This window comes from Podarcis raffonei, chromosome 4 (genome assembly GCF_027172205.1).
Source record: "Podarcis raffonei isolate rPodRaf1 chromosome 4, rPodRaf1.pri, whole genome shotgun sequence".
In the NCBI taxonomy this organism is placed as follows: domain Eukaryota; kingdom Metazoa; phylum Chordata; class Lepidosauria; order Squamata; family Lacertidae; genus Podarcis; species Podarcis raffonei.
Window position 1 is genome coordinate 73,845,019 of NC_070605.1, and position 23,055 is coordinate 73,868,073.

Consider the following 23,055-nt stretch of genomic DNA (forward strand, 5'->3'; position numbering starts at 1 on the left):
TTGGCCGCTAGGTAAAGGTAAAGGGACCCCTGACCATTAGGTCCAGTCGTGGCCGACTCTGGGGTTGCGGCACTCATCTCGCTTTATTGGCCGAGGGAGCCGGCGTACAGCTTCCGGGTCATGTGGCCAGCATGACTAAGCCGCTTCTGGCGAACCAGAGCAGCACACGGAAACGCCGTTTACCTTCCCGCCGGAGCGGTACCTATTTATCTACTTGCACTTTGATGTGCTTTCGAACTGCTTGGTTGGCAGGAGCAGGGACCGAGCAATGGGAGCTCACCCTGTCGCAGGGATTCGAACCACTGACCTTCTGATTGGCAAGCCCTAGGCTCTGTGGTTTAACCCACAGCGCCACCCGCTAAATACCTGATGGCTCATGTGTGCGTGTTTCCAGTGGAATTCCCATCTACAGAAAACATACCAAAACGGGTTGGACTAGATGACCCTGGAGTCTCCTTCCAACCCTATAATTCTATGATTATCATGGACCCATAAAACAGGGAAGAGCTACACTTGCTATTTGCCCTTCTCGCTGTGAGTTGTTTATTCTGTCTCCTGGGGCTACTGCTTTTTGTCTGGCCAGCATCTAATTGCTTAAGGGCAGAGTTCATTTGAGAAATATGAGCCAGCAGTTTAAGCACCTGATACAACTGTAAGATAGTGGAAAAAGTTGCCCTGGAGGGTTTCAGACCTCATTAAAGAGGTTTAGTCAGTGGATGTAAACTGTAGATCCTATCTTGGGTGAAAAGGAAAACTAGGAAAAGAGAACAACATGGGCACGCGTATGTAAGCCCGGTTGCCCCTCAACAATTGCTTGTGGGAAGACCTGTGGGGCCTAAGGGTTCAAAACTACGGTAGGATGCCAGGGCACCAAAATGGCACATGGGGAGAAATGAGACAAACTTAATAAAATTGGGCCCAACTTTATATAGGAGAGTAAGCAAGAGATTCAATTGAATATACAATTTTAAAAACATTGAAATAGGAGGGGAGTCCCAATGATTTAGCTATAGGTGAGCAATTAGTCTGGCTACTTCTAGGCTGCAATGCAACAGTAGACCCTCAACCTCTGTCCTTCCCTGGCTAGGAGCTGCTGCTAAACCAGCTTGTTCTGCCCGGTTATGAGTTCACTGTTCCTAACAAAGATGTTTGCTTTAAAAAGCAAAATAATAGGGGCAGCATCAAGAGAAAAATGCAGATTTAAGAATGCAACATAAGCTATGGAATTTGGTCTCGCTAGACACAGTGATGGCCACCATCTCGTATAGCTTTAAAAAAAGGAGACGACCAATACATGTACAACAAAGCTTTCAGTGACCATTAGCCCTAATGGCTACAGACCCTCCAAGTGTACCAATTTTCCAGAGATGTCCCTGATTTAGAAAAGCCATCCCGGTTTCTGATTTGATCCTGGAATGTCCCACTTTTCCTTAAGTTGTCCTTACTTTCATTGGAGAAATGTTGGAGGGTATGGAGTTATTCAACTCCCAAGCCATCTGATGGCAATCTTGTATAGGGAAGTTTTTTTTTAATGTTTTATATTTTTATTATGTTTTTATATATGTTGGAAGCTGCCCAGAGTGGCTGGGGCAACCCAGTAAGATGTGTGGGGTATAAATAGTAAAGTTATCATTATGGAATGGGATGTCAGAGAAAGGTTGGAGGGTATGTGGCTATGCTCTGCCTCTGCACACAAGAGGCAACAATGCTTCTGAATGCCAGGGCTCTTCTGAAGTATTGCCTTTTAAAGGCAAGTCCCACCTGGGTTTCCTTTTAGTTCAATAGATCTGAAAAGAAACATACAGTACTACAAAACTCTAAAGGTCAGATTCACAACCAGTCTGGGTAGTGCAATGGGCTTTCGCCTCTTTTTCCTCATGTCCCCAATTGGTTCTAGGGGGTCAGAAGAACCCCTAGAACAGTGCATGGGGGCCATAGGAAAGATAAAGGGGAGATAGTTCTGTATGGCAAGCAGAAATCATAATAGTGTGACAACTAATTCCTAAGTTTCTTTTACCTTAAAAAATTTATGATGACTTGTCAAGTCCCTTATTCAAGATCACTATGACAACCTAAATAGGTATAATGGGATATCTCCATGGTACAGTGGTACCTCGGGTTAAGAACTTAATTTGTTCCAGAGGTCCGTTCTTAACCTGAGGTACCACTTTAGCTAATGGGGCCTCCTGCTGCCACCGCATGATTTCTGGTCTCATCCTAAAGCAAAGTTCTTAACCCGAGATACTATTTCTGGGTTAGCGGAGTCTGTAACCTGAAACGTCTGTAACCTGAAGTGTCTGTAACCCGAGGTACTACTGTATATTCATGCACTAGTGTAATGAATGTGTCGGTACATTTTAATTATTTCAAATTAAAAGTTATTGTTAGCTGTGCCTCGTGTTTATTTATCCCTCTCTCCACTGCTACATCTGCTGCTTAGGAGCTGATAACTTTCTCAAACTGCTTGCTTACTCCAGCCAGCTTCTAAATCATGAATAATTAGGCCTACCTTTCGCACACCAGGTGCCTCTGCATGTAACCTGAAGTGCTCTCTCCCACTGCATAATTCAGAGGTGGCTTCCTTACCTTACTTTTCAGCCAGCTTCAAAAACTGCTGTTGCCATTTCACAGTGAGTTCTGGTTCTAAAAACGGGCAGAATCTCATTAACAAGCCCAGTTCATGTCTGCAAATGTTCAGACATGCATTCAGAGTTTTTCTGCTATGGCATTGCAACCATTCCACCATGCCCCATTTAAACGCCCATATTATTAATCCTCTCTTACTGTTTTGTTTTTAATTTCTGGCAGGAGGGGGCACTACAGTTCTGAACAGTGAAAGAAAAGGGGGAGAAGCCTTAATGCACTGAAGGTGTAATGTTTGCCAAGGCGAAGGCCAAACACTGAAAACAGGTTTTAGAGCTAAGCCCCAATTTAAATTAAGCCATAAAAGTGAATGATAAGATTACTTAAGTACTAGGGTCTGTCACATCCCACTGCTAGTAGGTTAGTGCCTTAGGTAGGATATAAACATTTTCTTATCTTCGTGAAGGAAAAACAATTAGTGATTTTGACAGGAGAAAGCCTGCTAGTGAGACTGTGAATTATAATACTCTCCTCAAAAGATAACAGAGCTACAAAGAAAAATCTCAAAGCAAACACGGAACTAGAAATGTTTTTTATTTTAAAACAGTACACATTAATAAATAGGTCTGTTGTCAGAATCCTTAATAAATAGCCTTTGCTAATTTACAAGGCAAATACAATATGCCTATAACTACTTTTTTTTTTAAGCAAAGCTAAGGTTATTGAGCATTTAACAAATCTATATACACATTTTGTTTTGGAAGCTAATAAAATAGTCCTCTTTAGTCTGCCTGAAGTAACTATATTGCAACACAAAAGCATTTAAGCAATCAAGCCCATAGCATTTGAGGTTTGCTCCCTTTTCCATTATTTGAATCCCCATTTTTATTTGACGCCAACCAGCCAACACCACTTCTACTACAAGAGAGAACAGAAGACTTTCACCTCTAGGTCAGGGATGGGGAACCTGTGGCTCTTCCAGATGTTGCTGGACTCCAGGTCCCATCAGCCCCAGCTAGTGTATTGTTGTGTGTTGTAGTCCAGAAACATCTGGAGGAGTACAGGTACCCCACACTTGTTGGTGTGGCTCTATGTAAGAAGCCCCCCCCCCCCCAAGTGCAAACCTATATGCCAACTGTGTGTTCAAAGAGCTCTGAAATCTTTAAAGTCCTCCATTTATATTAGAAAGTGCGAGTGGTCCATCATGCAAGTACAGTCCAACTTTCAGTACAGATTATAGGCCCTCTTTATTTAATCATAATAAAATGGAATCACAGCTTCCATTTCAAAATTCAGTGTATTTGACTTTGTAGCTAGTTTTTTTCAGTATCACTACATTCAGCATAAACCAAGTTTATTACTAAGATAGTTTCATATAAATGAAATGAACATATTCATATACAGTGCTTTTTTCCCCTTAAAAAATGTTTAGGGGTATTCTCATTTTCCTAGTCATATTGAAATACTACCGCCCAATGAGGCCAAACTTAGATTCACAAAATGTTTAGGGGTATGTATACCCCGGCATACAACCAGAAAAAAGCGCTGGATTAATAAATATGAATCTTTCTCTCACATACACACAATCTCACACTCACACAATTTTGAAACAGTTACTAGGAGAAATAATTTCTGTAGGCAGAAACTTAAAAGCCAATTAAAGAGCACTTCATATTTATTCAGAACTAAGTCCCACATTCTTTAATGATGCTTGCTCCCTAGTCCAAGTAAGAATTACAGCCTTTGTTCTAAGTATTTCTGGGGTTGCTCTATCGAGTTTCTAAGTATTTGTTAGTGGATTGTGCCCAAAGTCTACAAAAAAAGTATTCCTGTGTAAGCAGGCTGTGAGTTGCAACCTTGGTTTGCTTTTAAAAAACACACATATAATATTGTGTTGTATTTAGGATATTACAAAAATGTTTTTTGGCTTCATCAGAAAGGTTTATTACTATTAGTCTTCAAGTCAATAAAGCAGGGGATAAATATGTAAATCCTACATCACGTTTCTCAACAGAATTAAGTGTCTTCTGTACATCATTATCATACTTCATAAATATGCTATGAAATGCCTTTAGAGCATGCTCAACTATAGCGCACTGCCCTTCCATGAATATATGGTCCACTTAAAATAATTAGAACCCAAGCTTATGAAAATGTTTTAAGTGCCTAGGTTCCTGTACAATCAATGTGTACAAACTAGGCAACAACCTAGAAAGTCCATGTCGAAGTTAGAGGAAGACTGAAATTGAGGAGATAACTGCATATTTATTTCCCAGTATGGGACACCAATCAATACTGTAAGGAACTTAAAACACACAAACAACCAAAGTAGTAACAGCAGAGGAAGATCAGGGAATGGAAGGAAAGTATTGTTACTAGCATTACTATTACTGTTGATTATTTTACACCCGGAATTCAGGAAAACTGACCTTTACACAGGGTAACAAAAAACAAACAAAAAACGTAAGGGAAAACTATCAGCTGATCAGAGTAACAAAAATAAATGCATCTATTTGCCATTCAAAATGTCAAATGCCAAGATATAAATTATGTGCAAGGCCGCTAAAAATATGTCAGAACGTTATTCTATTCCTGCTAGTCAGTGCACCTAAAAACAAGGCCCATATATCAGAAATCAACCTACATAAGTCAGTTCAAAAAGTGTCACAAGCAGAGAGTGGGTGCATTGCAGAAAGGTGACAGCACCACAAATGGCCTCAGATGGACTTGCCATGCTCTACTGCCCAGACAAGGGATGGCCAGCTGGCAGGCTCCATGGTCTTTTTTACCTGTCAGCCCTTCCCTTTTAAAATCAAGGGGTGGTAAATCAAGTATACGTACACTCTTAAGGAAAGCAAAAGTGTTTTTTTCAGTTGCAAGAATGAGAGAAATACCATACTTTTAACGCTACATCTCTCTCGGATTTGTCTGCAGCATGTATGTTATACATAAGCATATATATATATATTTGTCTTTATTATGCTTGAGCACACAAACATACACTCTCCATAATTGTAAAGAGCTTCCTTCCAGATGGCATAATCTTTATGATGGAGCCCGACAGGGTATGCTTGGGTGGCAAAATAGATTTCTGCCCCTGAAACATTATTGGGAAGACAGTCAACCTTTCCCCCTTAGGCATCCCAGGCCTAGACAGACAATGCCTCTTTCAGTCAAGAATACCTTTGTATAGGATTTTAAATGTGCATAAGTACCAGCATACATGGTTAGGCACTTTTTTATAGAGAACAATAATGCACACGAGCGTTTGCTCTAATTTCTAGAATGAGATAACACTCCTAGTTGTGTGCCTACCTACATTAAGGAAAACTAAACTGAGGTCATCATAAGTCAAAGGCTAGAAAAAAAAAAGCAACTGTGATTTAATCTCTGGATATATATCTTTTTTTAAAAAAAACCAAGAAAAGAATTACCACATCTCAACGACTTTCTTTTAAAAACTTTAAATGTCAAGCACAGCTTGATTAAAAAATACAGTGCCTTGGAATGCTTCCCTCCAGAAACTTACTATCACAAACAGCAAGCTTCCACACAAAACTAACACCTAAACTTTATGAATACTGATTAAGGGCAGTCATCCATAAATCCACCTTTCTCAGACAAGTGTCCTCTGGTGAGCAGGACACATGGTGCGCCGAGAAGACCCCAATTGCACTTCTGAAGCAGATAAGAAACATCAGGATTCCATTCCAAGCACTGGGGGAGAATCCCAATGTTTCTTACTTTCTCCATATCCTACAAAAATAGGAGAAGATCTTGCTTCTTTCCCAAGCCTTCTGTTCATGGCAGGAGATTTTTGGGAAGGGTGATTTGGTGATTACCACCGTACAAGCCAACACAACATTTGTGGACCCTTGATTAACGGTCTTTTCACAAGTCATGACTGGTGACCACCATCACATTTAAAGTGGCTTATATTTATCTACTCCAACATATGTAGACAAGGTGAAAGAGATACCTATGGGTAATCCAAACATTAACAGTATAGATCTCTTGTATAAACTCTCAAGCAACATGAGAAATGCCCTTTTTATTTTATCAAATTCAATTTAGAAACTGAGATCCCATTTGTAATTTTCCAGACAAACCTTACAAGAATTACAGAACTTCTGCACTGATTATTTGTGTTAATGTAGAAAACCGACAACTCTCTATGCTGCAGTTGTTTAACTTTGTTGTTTAACTTGCACCCCGCAGGGTAAGTAACATTATTGCCAGGACAGGAGTGGCTTTTAATGAAGCTGAAGCTGGAATCTGAATTCATCGATTCCTTATTTGCTTTGTGAATACAAAAACTGAACTTCCAAGTTCACAGAATTTTAAAAGTAATGCATACTTAGGAAAAGGTGTGCATATTTGGATCAATACTCCAATACCTATGTTATGTATCTTTGGAACTGATAGGAAAAATATATTTCTATGGCTGATGTCAAATGCGTTAAAATTAATTACGAATATATATTCAAATACCCTGAAGCTGTTAAAATGAAATCTGAAGGTGCATATAGCAAAGTAAATTCTTAATATCTGAATCGGGTATACCAAATTAGCTGGTCGTTTTGCTAAAATGAGAGAGTTGTGTGTCTCAAGCAAATCTGAACTGTTTCCCAGCAATATCCAGGCTTTGCCTTGTGGATGACTGAAGAGTTACTTAGGCTAATGGCCTAACCTTTCCTTGACTGGAATTGAACATTTTTCTTTCCTCTTACAGAATCACTTAACCACAACCTTCTTTTTGCCCTCAAAAGTGCCAGTTCAAAACCTGACTTCATAACCTGTGTTATGAAGTAGTTTACTTGGTTAGAAAAAAAAACCTGGAAGGCTGTGAATGGGCAATTTTAGAACACCTCTCTTCAGAACTCACACACAACAGGAGGTGCATGGAAGTTACCACACTGTCACCTCAGTTATAAATTCAGACTAGTATATATGAAATTGTGCTGCCGTTTCTGACCACTTTGCATGTTTGTAAGCAATGAAGACTGCCAAATGATAGGGGAAAATGAACTGCCCCATAGAGGTTTTCAAGACACACCTTCATTCAAATTATGTGGTCCTTTTTAGAATGCAAAAGGCACTGAAGTACTTTCCAACTATTTACAAATGACCAGCCAAAAAAAAAGTAGAAAAGTGGTTACAATCTGCCATGATCCTCACATTCTTGTCTGTTGATTATTAAAAGCTCCTGAATTCATGTAATGTGTTAATGCACTTCAAATGCTTACTGTGAACAAAAAGGCGTATCTGTAAACTGACTGCTGTATTTACTTAAGTGCGAGCAACTGTGTCCTGGTAAGAAAATATTTTGAGAGACAAACACACTGCTCTGTATCTTGGACTTAATTATGAGCTCTTCAGCGCCATTCCAGATTACAGAGAAAATCAGTGAGGGAAGGAAATTTTCCAGTGTGCAGATTCTGAAACATGGATATAAAGAACCCTCAAATAAAGCTGTGAGAAAAATGAATTTTGTGACCTAACAAAAGAGATATTGGGGGTGTGGGGGAGGGAATCCAATCTAAATTTCTGAAGTGTATCTACATTTTTCAAAGGGACAGCTTATCATTCATTACACCTGCCCAATGGAGCACAGAATCTGGATTTAATTTATTCACAACCATGTTTCAGGAAGACATTTTGAAAACTTCCAGAACACTTCCACCTTCACTGTATACATCACCTTTCTAGGGTGAAGAAATACATCAGCTTTTGCACTGATGCAGTTCTTACCCGCCTGCCGTGAGGGGTATAAGAGTATTCCATTTTAATACCATTTAGATAGTTGAAGCATGGTAACAGTTAGTTCTAGAGAAACTGGATTGAGAACACCAATTCATTTCACATATTCCAACAAGGAATGAAAGGCTCTGTTGTTCTCTGGGCTTAGAAATCAAAGTCTCTGTCATTCCCATAGCCTAGAAGTGGAAAGGCTTTTATTATTTTCTGGGTCATCCAGTCCCTTTTGATATCATGGTATTAATCAGTCTTCGTATTGGGCTTATTTAAATCCCCAATACTGAAATTGAACTCCTTGAAGACTTGTATGAGAACAATTCCAATAGATACAGTGGTGAATCCACAAGCCATCCCCAAGAAATCCACCACTCCAACATTACTCCACTCTCTGAACAGGATGGCTGAGGCCAGCAAGACCAGAGTGGTGAACACTACATAGTAGATGGCACCAAACACCGAGGAGTCGAAACATTCCAGAGCCTTATTGATGTACCTGAACTGAATTATGATGCTACATCCTAATACTGCCAGCAGGACCAAACAGAGGTAAAGTGCTCTTTGGCTCGATGGGTTATTGTGAAAGATATCTTGAGCAGCTAGTCCAATGCCTTTTGTACTGGGCACTGTGAAGCTTCCTAGCAATGAGCAAATGCTGATGTAAACCATAATATTGGTGGGTCCGTGAGCAGGTGCAATCCAAAAGATAAGCAGGAGGAGCATGAGAAGGACAATGCAGAGGTAACCCACGAACACTGAAAAACAAAAAAACAGAATGGCAGCACGGTAAATTTCTAAATAAAGGCAATTTTACAAAGGACATTTTTTTTCATGTTTACAACATGCCTATGCCATATGCTCGTAGTCAGAACAGAAAACTGGAATCAGCTTTGAAGGAATATAGTGTATGTTTTCTTCTGTTCTGTCACCTATTTCTTGGGTTAAAAGCTTGTATGAAGAGTATATAAAACAGATCAAAATTTCCCCAAAGGAATACATCCCATAGTACTTATACCTAAAATAATTGTCTATTACTTTAACACACAGCCTTCTAATAAAAAACTGTTGGTTTGTTTTTAAAAAACTAATACACTGATAGTTGCTACAGACTTGTGTAATTAGGTTGGTTAAATTCTACTGGCTTCAATTCTGCAAGGCTGCAGCTAATTTCTCCTTTAATAATGCACTGAAGCATACCAAGAACTTAAGCAGATAAACAGTTCCTATCAAAAAAAGCAAACTGGCTTGTCTTATTATGCTTCCAACGTTTTCCTGCAGTCACAGCCACAAATGTTCTCTTACCAAGAAACAACTAGCTGAATTCAATGCAACTTGCTTCTGAGTAAACACGTTTAGGATTGTGGAGCAATTCAACTGCAGTCATTACATTACATTAAGATACAACATCTTTTTCACAATGCAAAACTGCTTGGCAACAAGTGCAAATGAGGCGATACCTCATGTTGGACCAACTTACACTGTGTTTTTTTGTTCTGTGAAACGGACACAGTTACTGAGACTCAAGACTGAGTTGGCAATGTGATTATCCCAAGGAATTAAATACCTGGATTTGTGAGCTTCTCTTCAAGCTCGGCCTGTGTGGTGACACTTTCAGACTTTGGAGAATGGATTATGAGAACAACAGAACCTGCACAGCTCAGCAGACAACCCAGCTTGCCAAGAATGTTGAGTTTTTCTTTCAGTAAGTAGGAAGCTAAAATGGATCTTTCAAAGCAGAGAACCAAAGAGAAAGAACATTTTTTCAAACTTTCAATACTGTTAATTTAATTCTAAGGTAAATCATTATCCTTTATCCTCCACCTTTTTTGGCAAGGCCAGAAGGATTTGCTTGTTCAAAGTGGCTTATCTGTCTCTGAATGTGGAGATAAGGGATCAGTTTTAACATTTGACCTTGGTTTGGCAGGTGGGAGGACAAAATGGGAAGAAGACACTTCCCTGTCATACTTTTGGATGACCACAAAACATAATTTTATGGAGTCTTCCCTGGAAAATGCATGTAGGGTGTGTATATTTCCTTCACTCAGTTCCAGAGGGTAAACCATTATTTATTTTTTTAAAAAGGAAAACAATAAGAGACTCTCAAGCAGATGAATAACCCAAATAATGTATATTGAATCAACCAATGTCACCTTTTGCCAAATGCAGTAAAAATATTTGGCACCACTCAATTATTTATGTTGACAATTTATATACCATTTAATTACAATCAGCTCTAAGTGGAGTACAGAAGCTCAATAGAGTAAAACTAAAAAATTAGTCAAAACCATAAAATCAGAATTCAGTTAAAATGGAATAAAAATGTCCTTAGTAGGCATCAGATATTCGACATGGAGGGGGATCTTTTGATCTCAACTGAAAGGGAGTTCCTTAAAAATTGGCACACAATACTAACCACAGTTCCTGGTGGATGTGAGCCATGCATCGGAGCCATACGGGGTCACTAACAAGGACTCCCCCAAATACCTCAGTGACCAGGCAAGGACATAAGAGATCAGCCCTGTCAATCTGTTTGGGCAATGTAATTTCTCATTTCTCTTTTCCCTTCTCCACTTCACTGTGTCTCCTCAAAATCTGGTCTTCCTCAAAATCTGCTCTGGACAGTCCCTCAACCCTTGAGCAGATTTTTGAGGTGCATGGAGACTGTGGGGGGAGAGAAGAGAAAGGAGAAGCTTATCACGTGAGTATATGTCTAGTCAGTGCTATTTTTCTGGAAAACTGGTCCTGGAGCTCACCTCCCTCTTAGAATGGCAATGACACCAACCTGAGATGTGCTGGAACTGAGTTCTGGCTGATAAAAAGCCATGTGTCTAGTCATTCTGTGTTGGATCTTTGAGGATGGATAGAACATGTGATCCAGATTAAAAGCAGCACATTTGAGTCTCGCGGGTGGTGCTGTGGGTTAAACCACAGAGGCTAGGACTTGCCGATCAGAAGGTTGGCGGTTCGAATCCCCGCGACGGGGTGAGCGGCCGTTGCTCGGTCCCTGCTCCTGCCAACCTAGCAGTTTGAAAGCATATCAAATTGCAAGTAGAGAAATAGGTACCGCTCCGGCGGGAAGGTAAACGGCGTTTCTGTGCGCTGCTCTGGTTCGCCAGAAGCGGCTTAGTCATGCTGGCCACATAACCCGGAAGCTGTACGCCGGCTCCCTCGGCCAATAAAGAGAGATGAGTGCCGCAACCCCAGAGTTGGTCATGACTGGACCTAATGGTCAGAGGTCCCTTTACCTTTTTACTTTCAAAGGATGAGATGAAAGTGTGTGCTGAACTCTCACTTATTGAAATCAATGCCATTTTAAAAAGTGATTATGTTTGGCAAGATTGTGCCCCATGTGCTTAATTTTCTTTGGGTAAGCCTGGAGAGTTAAAATGGGACTGAAGACCAACAAGTTTCATCCTTTACCCATTTGACCTGTGCCTGCTTGAGCAATGGAATTCTGCTTGCACAACAGGACTTCTGATTTCTTTCTCTTTTTTTTCCAGTTAAGTGGAGTTGTAATTCAAAACGTCTGGAGGCTGGCAAAGCCTGAATTAGTAGAATAGACATGGCACTGTACTGAACTGCGGCCAATACCCGATTCATTGTCATTTCTTGCTGGTATTCAGATATGAACTCTATATACAGGCATTTATATCTGTATAAACTTCAAAATAAACAAAATCCTTACCCAAATGGAACCCCAAGCGCTCCAAGAGGAGTCACCAGAACAGTAGGAACTGCAGTGTAGGCTAAGAAATTCCCGATTTGGCCAAGGGCCACTGTGGAAAAGAAATGCAAATGTGTCATTGGCAAAACAAAACAGGCTGGTGCTTACGTCAGAATTCTGATCAATTATCATGTTACACTTTACTGTTCTGCCTTTTGGGAAACATCGACTCATGCTGCAATCCTATATCCATTTACATGAAAGTAAGCTTCATTGAACTCAGCGGGACTAACTTCAGTGGGATTGTGCTGCTGAGTAAAAATCTGAATTTCCCAGCTATTCACTTAAAAAAAACTCCAGATCTTAACATTCTGAAATTTAGTATGGGGTAGTTGCTAATAATGATAATGATAATAGTATGCTGCCCATTTGACTGGGTTGCTCTAGCCACTCTGAGCAGCTCCCAACAAAATATTAAAAACACAATAAAACATTGTGTGTTTAAAAACTTCCCTGAACAGGGCTGCCTTAGAGCATCAGACTAGGAAAACCCATGTCTCTATCATCACAAAGCAATGAAACCCACTGGGTGCCCTCAGACCAGTCAATCTCTTTCAGCCTCTCCAACCTGAAATGTTCTTTGGAGGAATGGTGGGATATAATTGAAACAAATAAACACATACATTTGCAATAAGAATAACGACCAGTTGGCAAAAATAATAGCCCAATCATGCTTCAGAAATTCAGATCCAGTGTGGGAGGGCTTTTAATTAACAAGCACAGGAACATGAACGTGCTAGCTACATTTTATATTAAGCAACTATCATTATTATTTCTGAAGGCAGTTTTTTTATGACTGATGTTTTAATGTATTTTTAATCTCTTGTTGGAAGCTGCTCAGAGTGGCTGGGGAAACCCAGCCAGATCGGCAGGGTATAAGTAATATCATCATCATCATCATCATCATCATCATCTTACAATAATTTAGCCGTAGGGAAGTTAAGGATGCACTGGGGCCAATTTCCCCCGTCAAAAAAACTCAACTTTTGGTAGCACACAGTTAAGGACATTTGAAACATGAGGCAAAACTGGGGCATGTTCTTAATTAAGGCAAGGGTATATACAGGAGAGGGGACGCGGGTGGCGCTGTGGGTAAAAGCCTCAGCGCCTAGGGCTTGCCGATCGAAAGGTCGGCGGTTCGAATCCCCGCGGCGGGGTGCACTCCCGTCGTTCGGTCCCAGCGCCTGCCAACCTAGCAGTTCGAAAGAACCCCCGGGTGCAAGTAGATAAATAGGGACCGCTTACAAGCGGGAAGGCAAACGGCGTTTCCGTGTGCGGCTCTGGCTCGCCAGAGCAGCGATGTCACGCTGGCCACGTGACCCGGAAGTGTCTCCGGACAGCGCTGGCCCCCGGCCTCTTGAGTGAGATGGGCGCACAACCCTAGAGTCTGGCAAGACTGGCCCGTACGGGCAGGGGTACCTTTACCTTTATATACAGGAGAAACAGAAGAATGCAAACAGGTAGACAAAAAGAATGCCAAGAAAATAACCAGATGTTAGAATGCTAGGAATCTACTATAATAACTCCAATGTTTAGGCTACAGAAAAGGACACAACATCTGCATAGCTTGCATACCAAGACTACTTAGTCTGTTCTTGTGCATTTTTCCATGTCTAAAGAGAAAACATATCTTTGTCTCACACCATATGGGCATGTTCTAGGTTCCCACAGAAGCGCACACAGTAATGGAAGAGTGAAGGAAAGACATGGTGAGGAAGGCACACTTTGACACAAAAGGAAGATCTCCATGAGAGCTGGGTCTCATGACAACAGCAACATAATCCATGTACTCAGCAAAACATATCAACCACATTTCATATTTATATGTGAGAATATGCCTGCAGACAGTCTGGTCTCCCACTAAGCTCTTATATGTATATTATTATGTGCATATGAATAAAGACCCATATAGTCCACCCTGATCTGTGGGGGGGAAAGTGTTGGCCTAGTGTTTTCTATGTCAAGTTGATTTTAGGTACAGAGAGAATGGTTGCAGGAGCAGAATGAAAGAGAATGAAAGCGGGAGCAGTCCGGTATTTCTCTGTACCTAAATCATCTCACTTCTGACATCTCTAATCTAAAAAAAAATAATGAGGTATGCTGAACCTTCATTGACCAGTGACCGGATTAAATATTCACAAGCTGGGGCCTGACTTACAGGTGTGGTATTGCAAGGAAGTAAGGTGAGGTGGTAGCTTCAGGCAATGGGTTTTAGGAACCATTAGAGATTAGGGGTTGTTTATAAGAGAGTCTGTGTACTGGTCCAGTAAACGCTTCCGCTGCGCCACCAGCAACAGTTCTCTTTGCAGAGCATTAATTAAGTCCAGTGCAGAGATTCTTGTTGCAGTACAAGCTTCAAAGTCTCAGCAGCAAAGAAATAACGACACAGGGAAGCCTGTCTTTCCAAAGACAGGTTTATTGCAGAAAGATAACAGAAACACCTCCGGAGCTTTCAGACATTTTTGCTTCACGCCCCACAGGCAGAGAAAACAAACACTCTTTATATACTGAGCAATTTAACAACTTAACGAGCTTGACTACTTAAAGTCACATGACATTGCTAACTTGCCAGCGTCTTAGGTTTCACACCCTAACAGTTTATGTATTTCTTGCCGCCATGCATTTTTTAAAATTATAAAATAGACTCTTGAAAAATCTGCCTGAGGGAAGAGGCAGTGGCAGCAGATGCCTCCAAGTAAGGTTCAACGTATATACTTCATGCAGGTTCCTAACACACTGTGGTGTTTCTCTGGTGTAGGCTTACACAGCTTGTGGATGAGCAAGCCGAATGCTGTTCATCGGTCATGAAACATCTGTGGATTTCCAGATGCTGAAAAAAACCATTCCCCTGTTTTTGCAGTCATGAGTTGTCAGAAAAACACAGGGTACTTGAGCTCCTGGTAAGTTGACAGATGTGTCTGGTGGGCTGTTTTCACCCTGATTGCAGGCTTTCCCTGGAGCTAATACCATAGGGTCAGCAAACTTTTTCAGCAGGGGGCTGGTCCACTGTCCCTCAGACCTTGTTGGGGGCCAGACTATTTTTTTGGGGGGGGGAATGAACAAATTCCTATGCCCCACAAATAACCCAGAGATGCATTTTAAATAAAAGGACACATTCTACTCATGTAAAAACACACTGATTCCTGGATTGTCCGCAGGCCAGATTTAGAAGGCGATTGGGCTGGAAGTGTAAGAGTGTGGGGGGGGAGGAGGAGGGAGATGCAAATGATTGGTGGTATCTTAGAAACAATGCCTGTTAGATAAACAATTCTGGACAATGAGTGGTACTGGACCATTCTGTAGAAGGGACTTCCTTCTCAACCTCTTCTCTTTCACTCTCACCACCAGGAGTGGAAACAGGTCTGGAAAGCAGGAATATGACTATAGTTATCAAGGGAGATAGCCTTCTAGAGAGTGCAGCATCTCCCCTCTTACTGGCAACTCATGTCTAAGAAGCCTTGAATTCCCTTTCCTTGTTGACAGTCTTGTTGTCTCCCGACAACAAAAGCTGGCTGATGCTCCCTAGGGGCTGGAAACTGCAATGCCAAGTCTCTTTCCGAAAAGTGGCAACGGCAAAATCAAAACCTTCTAAAGAAAAAAAAATGGTGATGAGTCTGCAAGGTGTGTCCTATGGAAAACCACTGAGGTGGAATAATTCAAAACGTATTATCTAATCCTAACATTAGCAGTCAACTATGCCAATCATTTTCTAGCCTGACTGACTATGAATGTCACTTATATAAGGTATTCGTGCTTCTAACCGTTATCAGGGTCCCACCTTAATTCTCAGGGCTTGCTTTTCCTTTATATCTCATGCCTGAAGGCTGACTCACACAAATGCTTCTGAGCTTTCTTTCTTTAATAGCAGGTGCACCAAATTTTTTTTTTGGGGGGGAAGCAGCTGAAAGGGGTTTGTGTGAATCAGTTCTAACAGCAGGCTTACTATTGTTGCTGAACTTTGTATTTACTGGCACTGTAGTGTTGCAATGGAATGAGCCAGTATTGTTCTTCAACTAATGTAATAATGATAATAGTAATAATTAACCAGAAATCCTATAGCAGATATCTGAACACACCAACCTCTGGTTTGTTGGATTGTTTGCTTTTGCCTGGCCATATATGCCCTGACAAACATGGTTGAGAAATCAGTTATGTTAAACTAGAAGGCATGAATTATGAGGCAGTATGGTGTAGTGATAAAGAATGTAGTATGGTGTAGTGATAAAGAAGGCTGATCGACGAAGAATTGATGCTTTTGAATTGTGGTGCTGGAGGAGACTCTTGAGAGTCCCATGGACTGCAAGAAGATCAAATCTATCCATTCTTAAGGAAATCAGCTCTGAGTGCTCACTGGAAGGACAGATCCTGAAGCTGAGGCTCCAATACTTTGGCCACCTCATGAGAAGAGAAGACTCCCTGGAGAAGACCCTGATGTTGGGAAAGATGGAGGGCACAAGGAGAAGGGGACGACAGAGGACGAGATGGTTGGACAGTGTTCTCGAAGCTACAAACTTGAGTCTGACCAAACTGCGGGAGGCAGTGGAAGACAGGAGTGCCTGGCGTGCTCTGGTCCATGGGGTCACGAAGAGTCGGACACGACTAAACGACTAAACAACAACAAATGGTGTAGTGGTTAGGATGTTGGACTAGAACCTAGGAGACCAGGGTTCAAATCCCCACTGGCTGACCCTGGGTCAGTCACTGCTTCTCTGCTTACCTGACCTCATCATTCTACAGACCTTGGGCCAGCCACCCTCTCTCAGTCTAACCTACTTCACAGTGCTTTGTGAGAATACAATGAAGGTGGAGAACCATGTGTGCCACCTAGAGGTGACTGGAGGAAAGACAAGATATTAAACGTAGTGAATATGTAAATAAATAAATTTCTCATGTGTGACACGATTCACTTTCAGCTACCTCAAACTGAGTTGTTGAGGATTTTCTGCTGACAGAGGACAGCACTAAGCAGATTTTTTTATCTCTAAAACCACAGAAGTGGCCTCAACAGTCCTGGATAACTGCTCTATATTTGGCAAAATATTATTATTACCTTATTAATATAGAAGATGATGATGATTAAAATTTGAGCATTCTATTAAAGGTGAGAGGGGTTAACCTTTTCAGTTACGCTACAAACAACAGAAGCTTTTGAAAATGTGAAACCTTTGATGCTTAAAAGACTAGCTGTGGGGTAACACAATAGGCTTCATTAAAAAAAGAAAGAATAAAAAATGTGCAACAGGCTAATCAAAGTGCCCATTTATAAGACATGTTACTCAAAACTTTCAAGTAAGGAGCAAATAGTAACAGAATAGGAGGGGAAAGAACACCAATCTAGCTACGAGTTCCATGCTTTTGTATTTAGCACAAATACAGCACCTTTAAAACAAGACAAGATACAAGTAGGTTAAGTTCACTCTTTTACAGAACACTCTTAGTACTGCAGAGAGGGACCACAGGAATCGGTGAAAGGTCTGCCGTGCCAGCAGAATGCAACATAAGGCACCTGCATGACAGATAACATCAGAACTCTTCAGATACACTGGACTAAGAATGTACAGGATGATATGGTATCTATTCCACCAGCATTGGTTGCCAGTCCATTTCTGGATCCAATTCAAGGCGCTCACGATAGTGTTTAAAGCCCAAAATGACTCAGGCCCCAAACATCTGAAAAACCGCCTCCTTCCCTACAGACCCTCTTGGGTCTTAAGATCAGCAGAGAGGACCCTCTTGTAGTTCCCCTGCCCTCAGAAGCTCAGAGTGGGGCTGGGAGAAGGAGTAATTTGTAGAGGTCCATATGCTGTGGAACTAGCTCCCCACAGAGGGGTATCCTTATACTGTTTTCAGAAAATGCTGAAGATGTGCTTCTTTAGCCTTTTCTCAAATGTGATGTCTATTCTTAAAATTATTTTTAGTGTTGTATTTCAAATTGTTGTAACCTTTCCTGGGACCTTAGGCTGAAGGGTGGGTAACAAATTAACCACCACAACACCTTTCCCCTGCTCTAGCGCATAAGAATAGGTTTTATTAGTTAGTATACTTACTTGCAATGGTGCCCGACCACCAGACTATGTCTGTTAGATATGAAGTTCCTAGAGAAGAGAAGAATCAGAAAACAGAACGTCAACAATACTGCAAAAACCTTATCTGTATACACTCTACAAATCACAAAATGCTGCCCTTCTCCACATCAGGCCTGTGTCAAATCAAATAACTGGCCCTACTAGAATCTGCTGTATAAAAATACAAAACATTATTATTCTAACAAGCCTACACACATCTACTCAGAAGTAAGTCCTATTACAGTAAGTGGGGGTTACTCCCAGGTATATGGGTATACGATTGCACCCCAGCCCTGGTCACTTTAGGGAAAAGAAGGAACCTTGCGCTTCTGGTATCATCCTCAGTGTTATGACTACAGTGGTACTTTGGGTTACAGACGCTTCAGGTTACAGACTCTGCTAACCCGGAAGTAGTACCTCAGGTTAAGAACTTTGCTTCAGGATGAGAACAGAAATAGCACAGCGGTGGCAGCAGGAGGCGCCATTAGATAAAGTGGTACCTCAGGTTAAGAACAGTTTGAGGTTAAGAACGGACCTCCAGAACAAATTAAGTTCTTAACCCAAGGTACCACTGTATTAAATACAAGTTTGTTCACTCTGCATCGTTTTGTAAAACAAAGGAAGAGATTTTGGAAAATAGCCTTTTTGTGCCAATGTCAAACCACATCACAAAGGATGGTTTTCTCTTTTATTTAAAGGCTGTTTAAGAATAGGGTGTATTTGAGCTCTTCAAGGGGGGAAGGGGAACAGGATAGATAAATTTTGTCCCAGCCTCAGATGAAACATATGAACCAGCAAACTTGTTTTTAAGGTTTTGAATAGAGCAGGAAGTCACCTTCTGTAAACATGAAAGCAGAAACATAACTTTTCTCCCAGCAGTCTTTGAGCAGCATTTGAGCCAAGGATTGGGAGGGGGGGGTACATTACATTATACAACATTTGAAGTCGAAAACCACACCGAAATGAAAGGCTATCTCTTCATGGAAAAGCTGGCCCTATTATATCAGTGTGCAATTCTAAAAACAAAATCCAGACAAACATCTGAACAGGTCATGTGCTTATTTTAGGATCCCCTCAGGCAGAAGAGTGGCAGGAGCTACCAACTGGATCTTTAGAAAAAACAGACCTTTCATCTGACTCTCATTTCAACTACATTTACAAGAGAGTCTAATAACACAAGTTAAGGATTGCAGGAAATGAAAACTAGACATGTTATATCATACTGTCAGCTGATAGTGCTGCAGTTCAAGTAATCTGCTATATTTCAGGACACCCTGAGCTTAACGTATCAGGAACAATATGTTCTTAAAGCAGTCAGTGATCAGAAACAGTTTTATGAGGCACACCCAATATTTTTTTGGGAAATTCTAGTTACAGCGGTACCTTGGGTTACATACGCTTCAGATTACAGACTCCGCTAACCCAGAAATATTACATCGGGTTAAGAACTTTGCTTCAGGATGAGAACAGAAATCGTGCGGCGGCAGCAGGAGGCCCCATTAGCTAAAGTGGTGCTTCAGGTTAAGAACAGTTTCATGTTAAGAACAGACCTCCAGAATGAATTAAGTTCTTAACCCAAGGTACCACTGTACTCAAGTATTAAAAAAACAACCCTCCTACATCCCAGTTGTTAAAAGAAAGGGTAGTGCAAGCAACCTACAATTATTATGCTGCAGTCTGTTTGTAACAAGGATGGGCAAAACTGTGGCCCTCTGGGTATGGCTACAAACTTCTGACCATGCCGGCTATAGCCAATGGGAGTTTGAGCCCAGCAATATCTGGAGGCTAACAGATTCCTCACCTCTGATTTATCACCTTAACAGACCAATCCTACGCAGAGTTGAACATGTCTAAACCCATCCCCAAAAAACCAACCCCAAACTAGTAGACTTAAGTCCATTTAGTTCCACATGATATTTGGGCCGCTTGGCTGCAATTCTGTGCATACTCTCACTTGGGAGAATTGCCTTCCCGAGGCAGGACAAGGCCAATACATTTGGCAGCCTCACATCAACTCCCACTGTGCCCCAATTTTGGCAACCATGTGTGCATGTAGATATATACACCACCTTGGTTCAATCTACTGGTAAATAATATTATTAATGTGGTCTCCGACACCCACTGATGCTTAATGTTGCTTAAGTCAGTGAAATGAAACGAAGTGAATTTTAGTACTTTTTGCCACCTTAAGTCTAATCACACAAAGAACTCGGGTAAGATTCCACTCCCTGCCAATCTTTCAGTCGCTAACATGCTATTAACATAAAAAGAGAGCAATATTGTTTTTAAACTGGACATATTATACATGATAGTTTGAAACATGTGAGTTAATTTGTCTATGTTCTGTGAGCTGCCAGTCATCCTGGTAATTCTTCTTTCTGCCCTTGCACTTAAGTTATTCATCACAAACACCCAAATAAACTTTATATAACAGATGACAAGCTGCCGCCAGTCAGGAAACCAGGGAAATTTCCTATGTTGTCTTACAGCAAGGTCTTGTTTAGGTAGCAGAATCAGATGGTTTTGTAACAGGACCGGGGGCAGACTGAGGGCAACAATGCCCATTCAGGCCTAGTTTCTGGAATGGAACAGCTTACATATTAGAAATGCCATGTGCCAGTATCATCCTCCTGCCTGTGTCTGATTTGAGGATATTGTTTCTGCTCACCTCAGGTGCTCCCACGAGAAAATACAGCAACCACTGGATGACTAAATCTAAGTTACACAAAAATTGCATGCTAATTGCAAAGAGTTGTGCTCTTCAAGTCTGGTCTGAGGAATTTTATGCTCATTATACTTGTAGGAGAACTAATTATCACGGCAACAATCCAAAGAATGAAGCAACTAGTTACATTCTCCCACGGGGGGTGGGGGGGTGCGTCCATTTTTCAAACTGTGGCAGCCTGTACATGCCACATGGAAAAACACTCTTAAAATGGAAGGGATGTTCAAAAGCAGTTTTTAATATACTATACGGGCCTGTGGTTTTTGTGTGTGCGAAAGAGAGTGTGTGAGAGTGTGTGTGTGTGTGAGAGAGATCCCACTGGAAATTCTAAAAGTACTTCTCTGAATACCAACCCCTGAGACACCTGTGGATTTTCCTTAGCGTACATACATTGCATTCACGATCATTCAAATTGTTTGCAAGTCCAGTGGGGGAGATCAGCCCTCCCTCCCCTTTGTAAAATATGAAAAACGAGGAAATAATAAACACTTAATGCCTAAGCAAGTTGCTAGACCTCAGGGTTACAACTTCCTCCCCACCACTGCTGACATTTAGCTTCTTTATCACTTTCTGGAGGATAAAGCTTTTAAACTCCTCTATGGAGTAAATTCCCTGGATCCATAACTCACAGAGTTTAAAAAACAAAACTTTCAAACGGCGACACTGACAACAAAGCAGTTTCCTTTTGGAAGAGAAACCTAATTTGGACTTAAAGGGTCGCCCCAGCCCACGGGGAGGAGTTGCAAAGACTGTAGCTGGAGAGGCTGGGCAGCCGACGGGGTTAAATTCAGGCACTGCCTGCAGCGGCCATGAACCTGCCCACAGGCTCCAAAGATGCTCTTTTTCAAGTGCAGACGAGGAGCAGTCCTACTGCATTGGACAGAGATTTCTCTCCCCCCCCCCCCGTCACATTCATGCCCACACACAGCCGCACCCCCCTCCCTCCAACACCCAACTCCTAGGTGTGGTGGAGCATAGGAATCAAGGAACATGATGTCTGTTGGAGGAGATAGGATCGGATAGCAGGGAAATCATGGAACCCCTGAATAGCAATGGGGTGCTAGGCAAGAACACAGGGGATGTGTTTGAAGCATGGGGTACGCCCCCCCCCACCTCCACACTGGAGGGGAGGAAGTGGACCTGGGTGCAAATAATAACCGACCCACAACCGTGGTCCAGGAAGAGGGATCGGGGCGAAAAGGCCCGTAGGAGGTGTCCCCCCCCCGAATGCCCGCCCCCTACCTCGTCCTCTAGCGCGCACGATCCCTTTCTTTTGCAGCACAAACGTGGATCCATTCACCAGGCTGGAGACCACGGCCACACTTAGACCCAGCGACACCGCCGCGGGGCCTGGATTGGGCGAGCCCCCGTCCCCCGCCGCAGCGACCGTCATCCTCATGCCCGGGCGGCGGTGGTGGTGCCAACCCTGAGGAGGACGTCCAGCGCCTCGCCGACCAGGCTCCTTCTCCGCGTTCCTGAAGCCGGCGGCTGATCTCTCCACGGGATCCGCCCTGAACTACGGAGCTCCTCCCCCAGTTGCTGCTGCTGCTGCAACTGAGATCTCAGCGCCCTCTGGCACCAGAAGCCCCGCAGTCCAAAGTTGAGCGGTTGTTGCTCCTGCCTGGCTCTGCCCCCCGGAGATGGACGGGAGGAGACCACCACGACGAAGAAGGTCCGTTTCCAGCATCAGCGCCCCCTCTGCAAGTTGCTGAGCGGCCCGGGCTCTGCACCATGACATCATGGCGTTGCACCATGACGTCATGCCCATGCGGGTTGGTGACGTCGATGGGGAGCCGCAAGCGAAGCTTCAGCTGCCTGGGAAGGGAGGTTGCCGCCGAGAGAGGGCGTTGCTGGCCGTTGCTCTTTTAGGAATCTGTTTTTTAGGTAGGCTCTGTTGAACTCCATGGGGTTGACCTGCAGGGGATCGCGCTGTTGGTGGTGCATTTTGTTGAAAAGTTTGTGTTGTGGGTGTGTTCATGATTTAGCAGTCAGGCTTACTGAGGGACCAAGCCCCTAAGCATTCAAATAGCCTTATTTTCAGCGAGAATTGTATAGCAACTTCAGTGTGGTGTATTGAGAGGGTTAAAAATAATAATTCACAGACAGAAATACGTGACACATACTTTTTTATTTGCATTTAAAAAAACCAACCTTGGTAAAAACAAAACTTTCATTGACCAAAGGTTTGGGGTGGGGGGAGAGGG

At 42.2% G+C, this 23,055-nt stretch overlaps 1 protein-coding gene across 1 annotated transcript; it reads right to left on the bottom strand.

Annotated features, from left to right (window-relative positions):
- Window positions 1-4,828: 4,828 nt before the first annotated feature.
- On the bottom strand, window positions 4,829-22,611 carry NIPA1 (NIPA magnesium transporter 1). The gene is made up of 5 exons (XM_053384107.1): window positions 22,094-22,611; window positions 18,109-18,156; window positions 12,023-12,113; window positions 9,902-10,062; window positions 4,829-9,092 (listed from the first exon to the last, which is right to left on the bottom strand). The coding sequence occupies exons 1-5, from the start codon at window positions 22,248-22,250 to the stop codon at window positions 8,581-8,583; spliced, it is 969 nt and encodes a 322-aa protein (XP_053240082.1). The 5' UTR covers window positions 22,251-22,611; the 3' UTR covers window positions 4,829-8,580.
- Between the last annotated feature and the right edge of the window lie 444 nt (window positions 22,612-23,055).

Excerpts from the sequence above, each read along its gene's own strand:
- NIPA1 (XM_053384107.1), bottom strand. The coding sequence starts at position 22,250 with ATGAGGATGACGGTCGCTGCGGCGGGGGACGGGGGCTCGCCCAATCCA. Across the intron at positions 18,157-22,093 it reads CGTGCGCGCTAGAGGACGAG|GAACTTCATATCTAACAGAC; the intron begins GTAGGGGGCGGG and ends TCTCTTCTCTAG. Across the intron at positions 9,093-9,901 it reads AGAGAAGCTCACAAATCCAG|TGTTCGTGGGTTACCTCTGC; the intron begins GTATTTAATTCC and ends TTTGTTTTTCAG.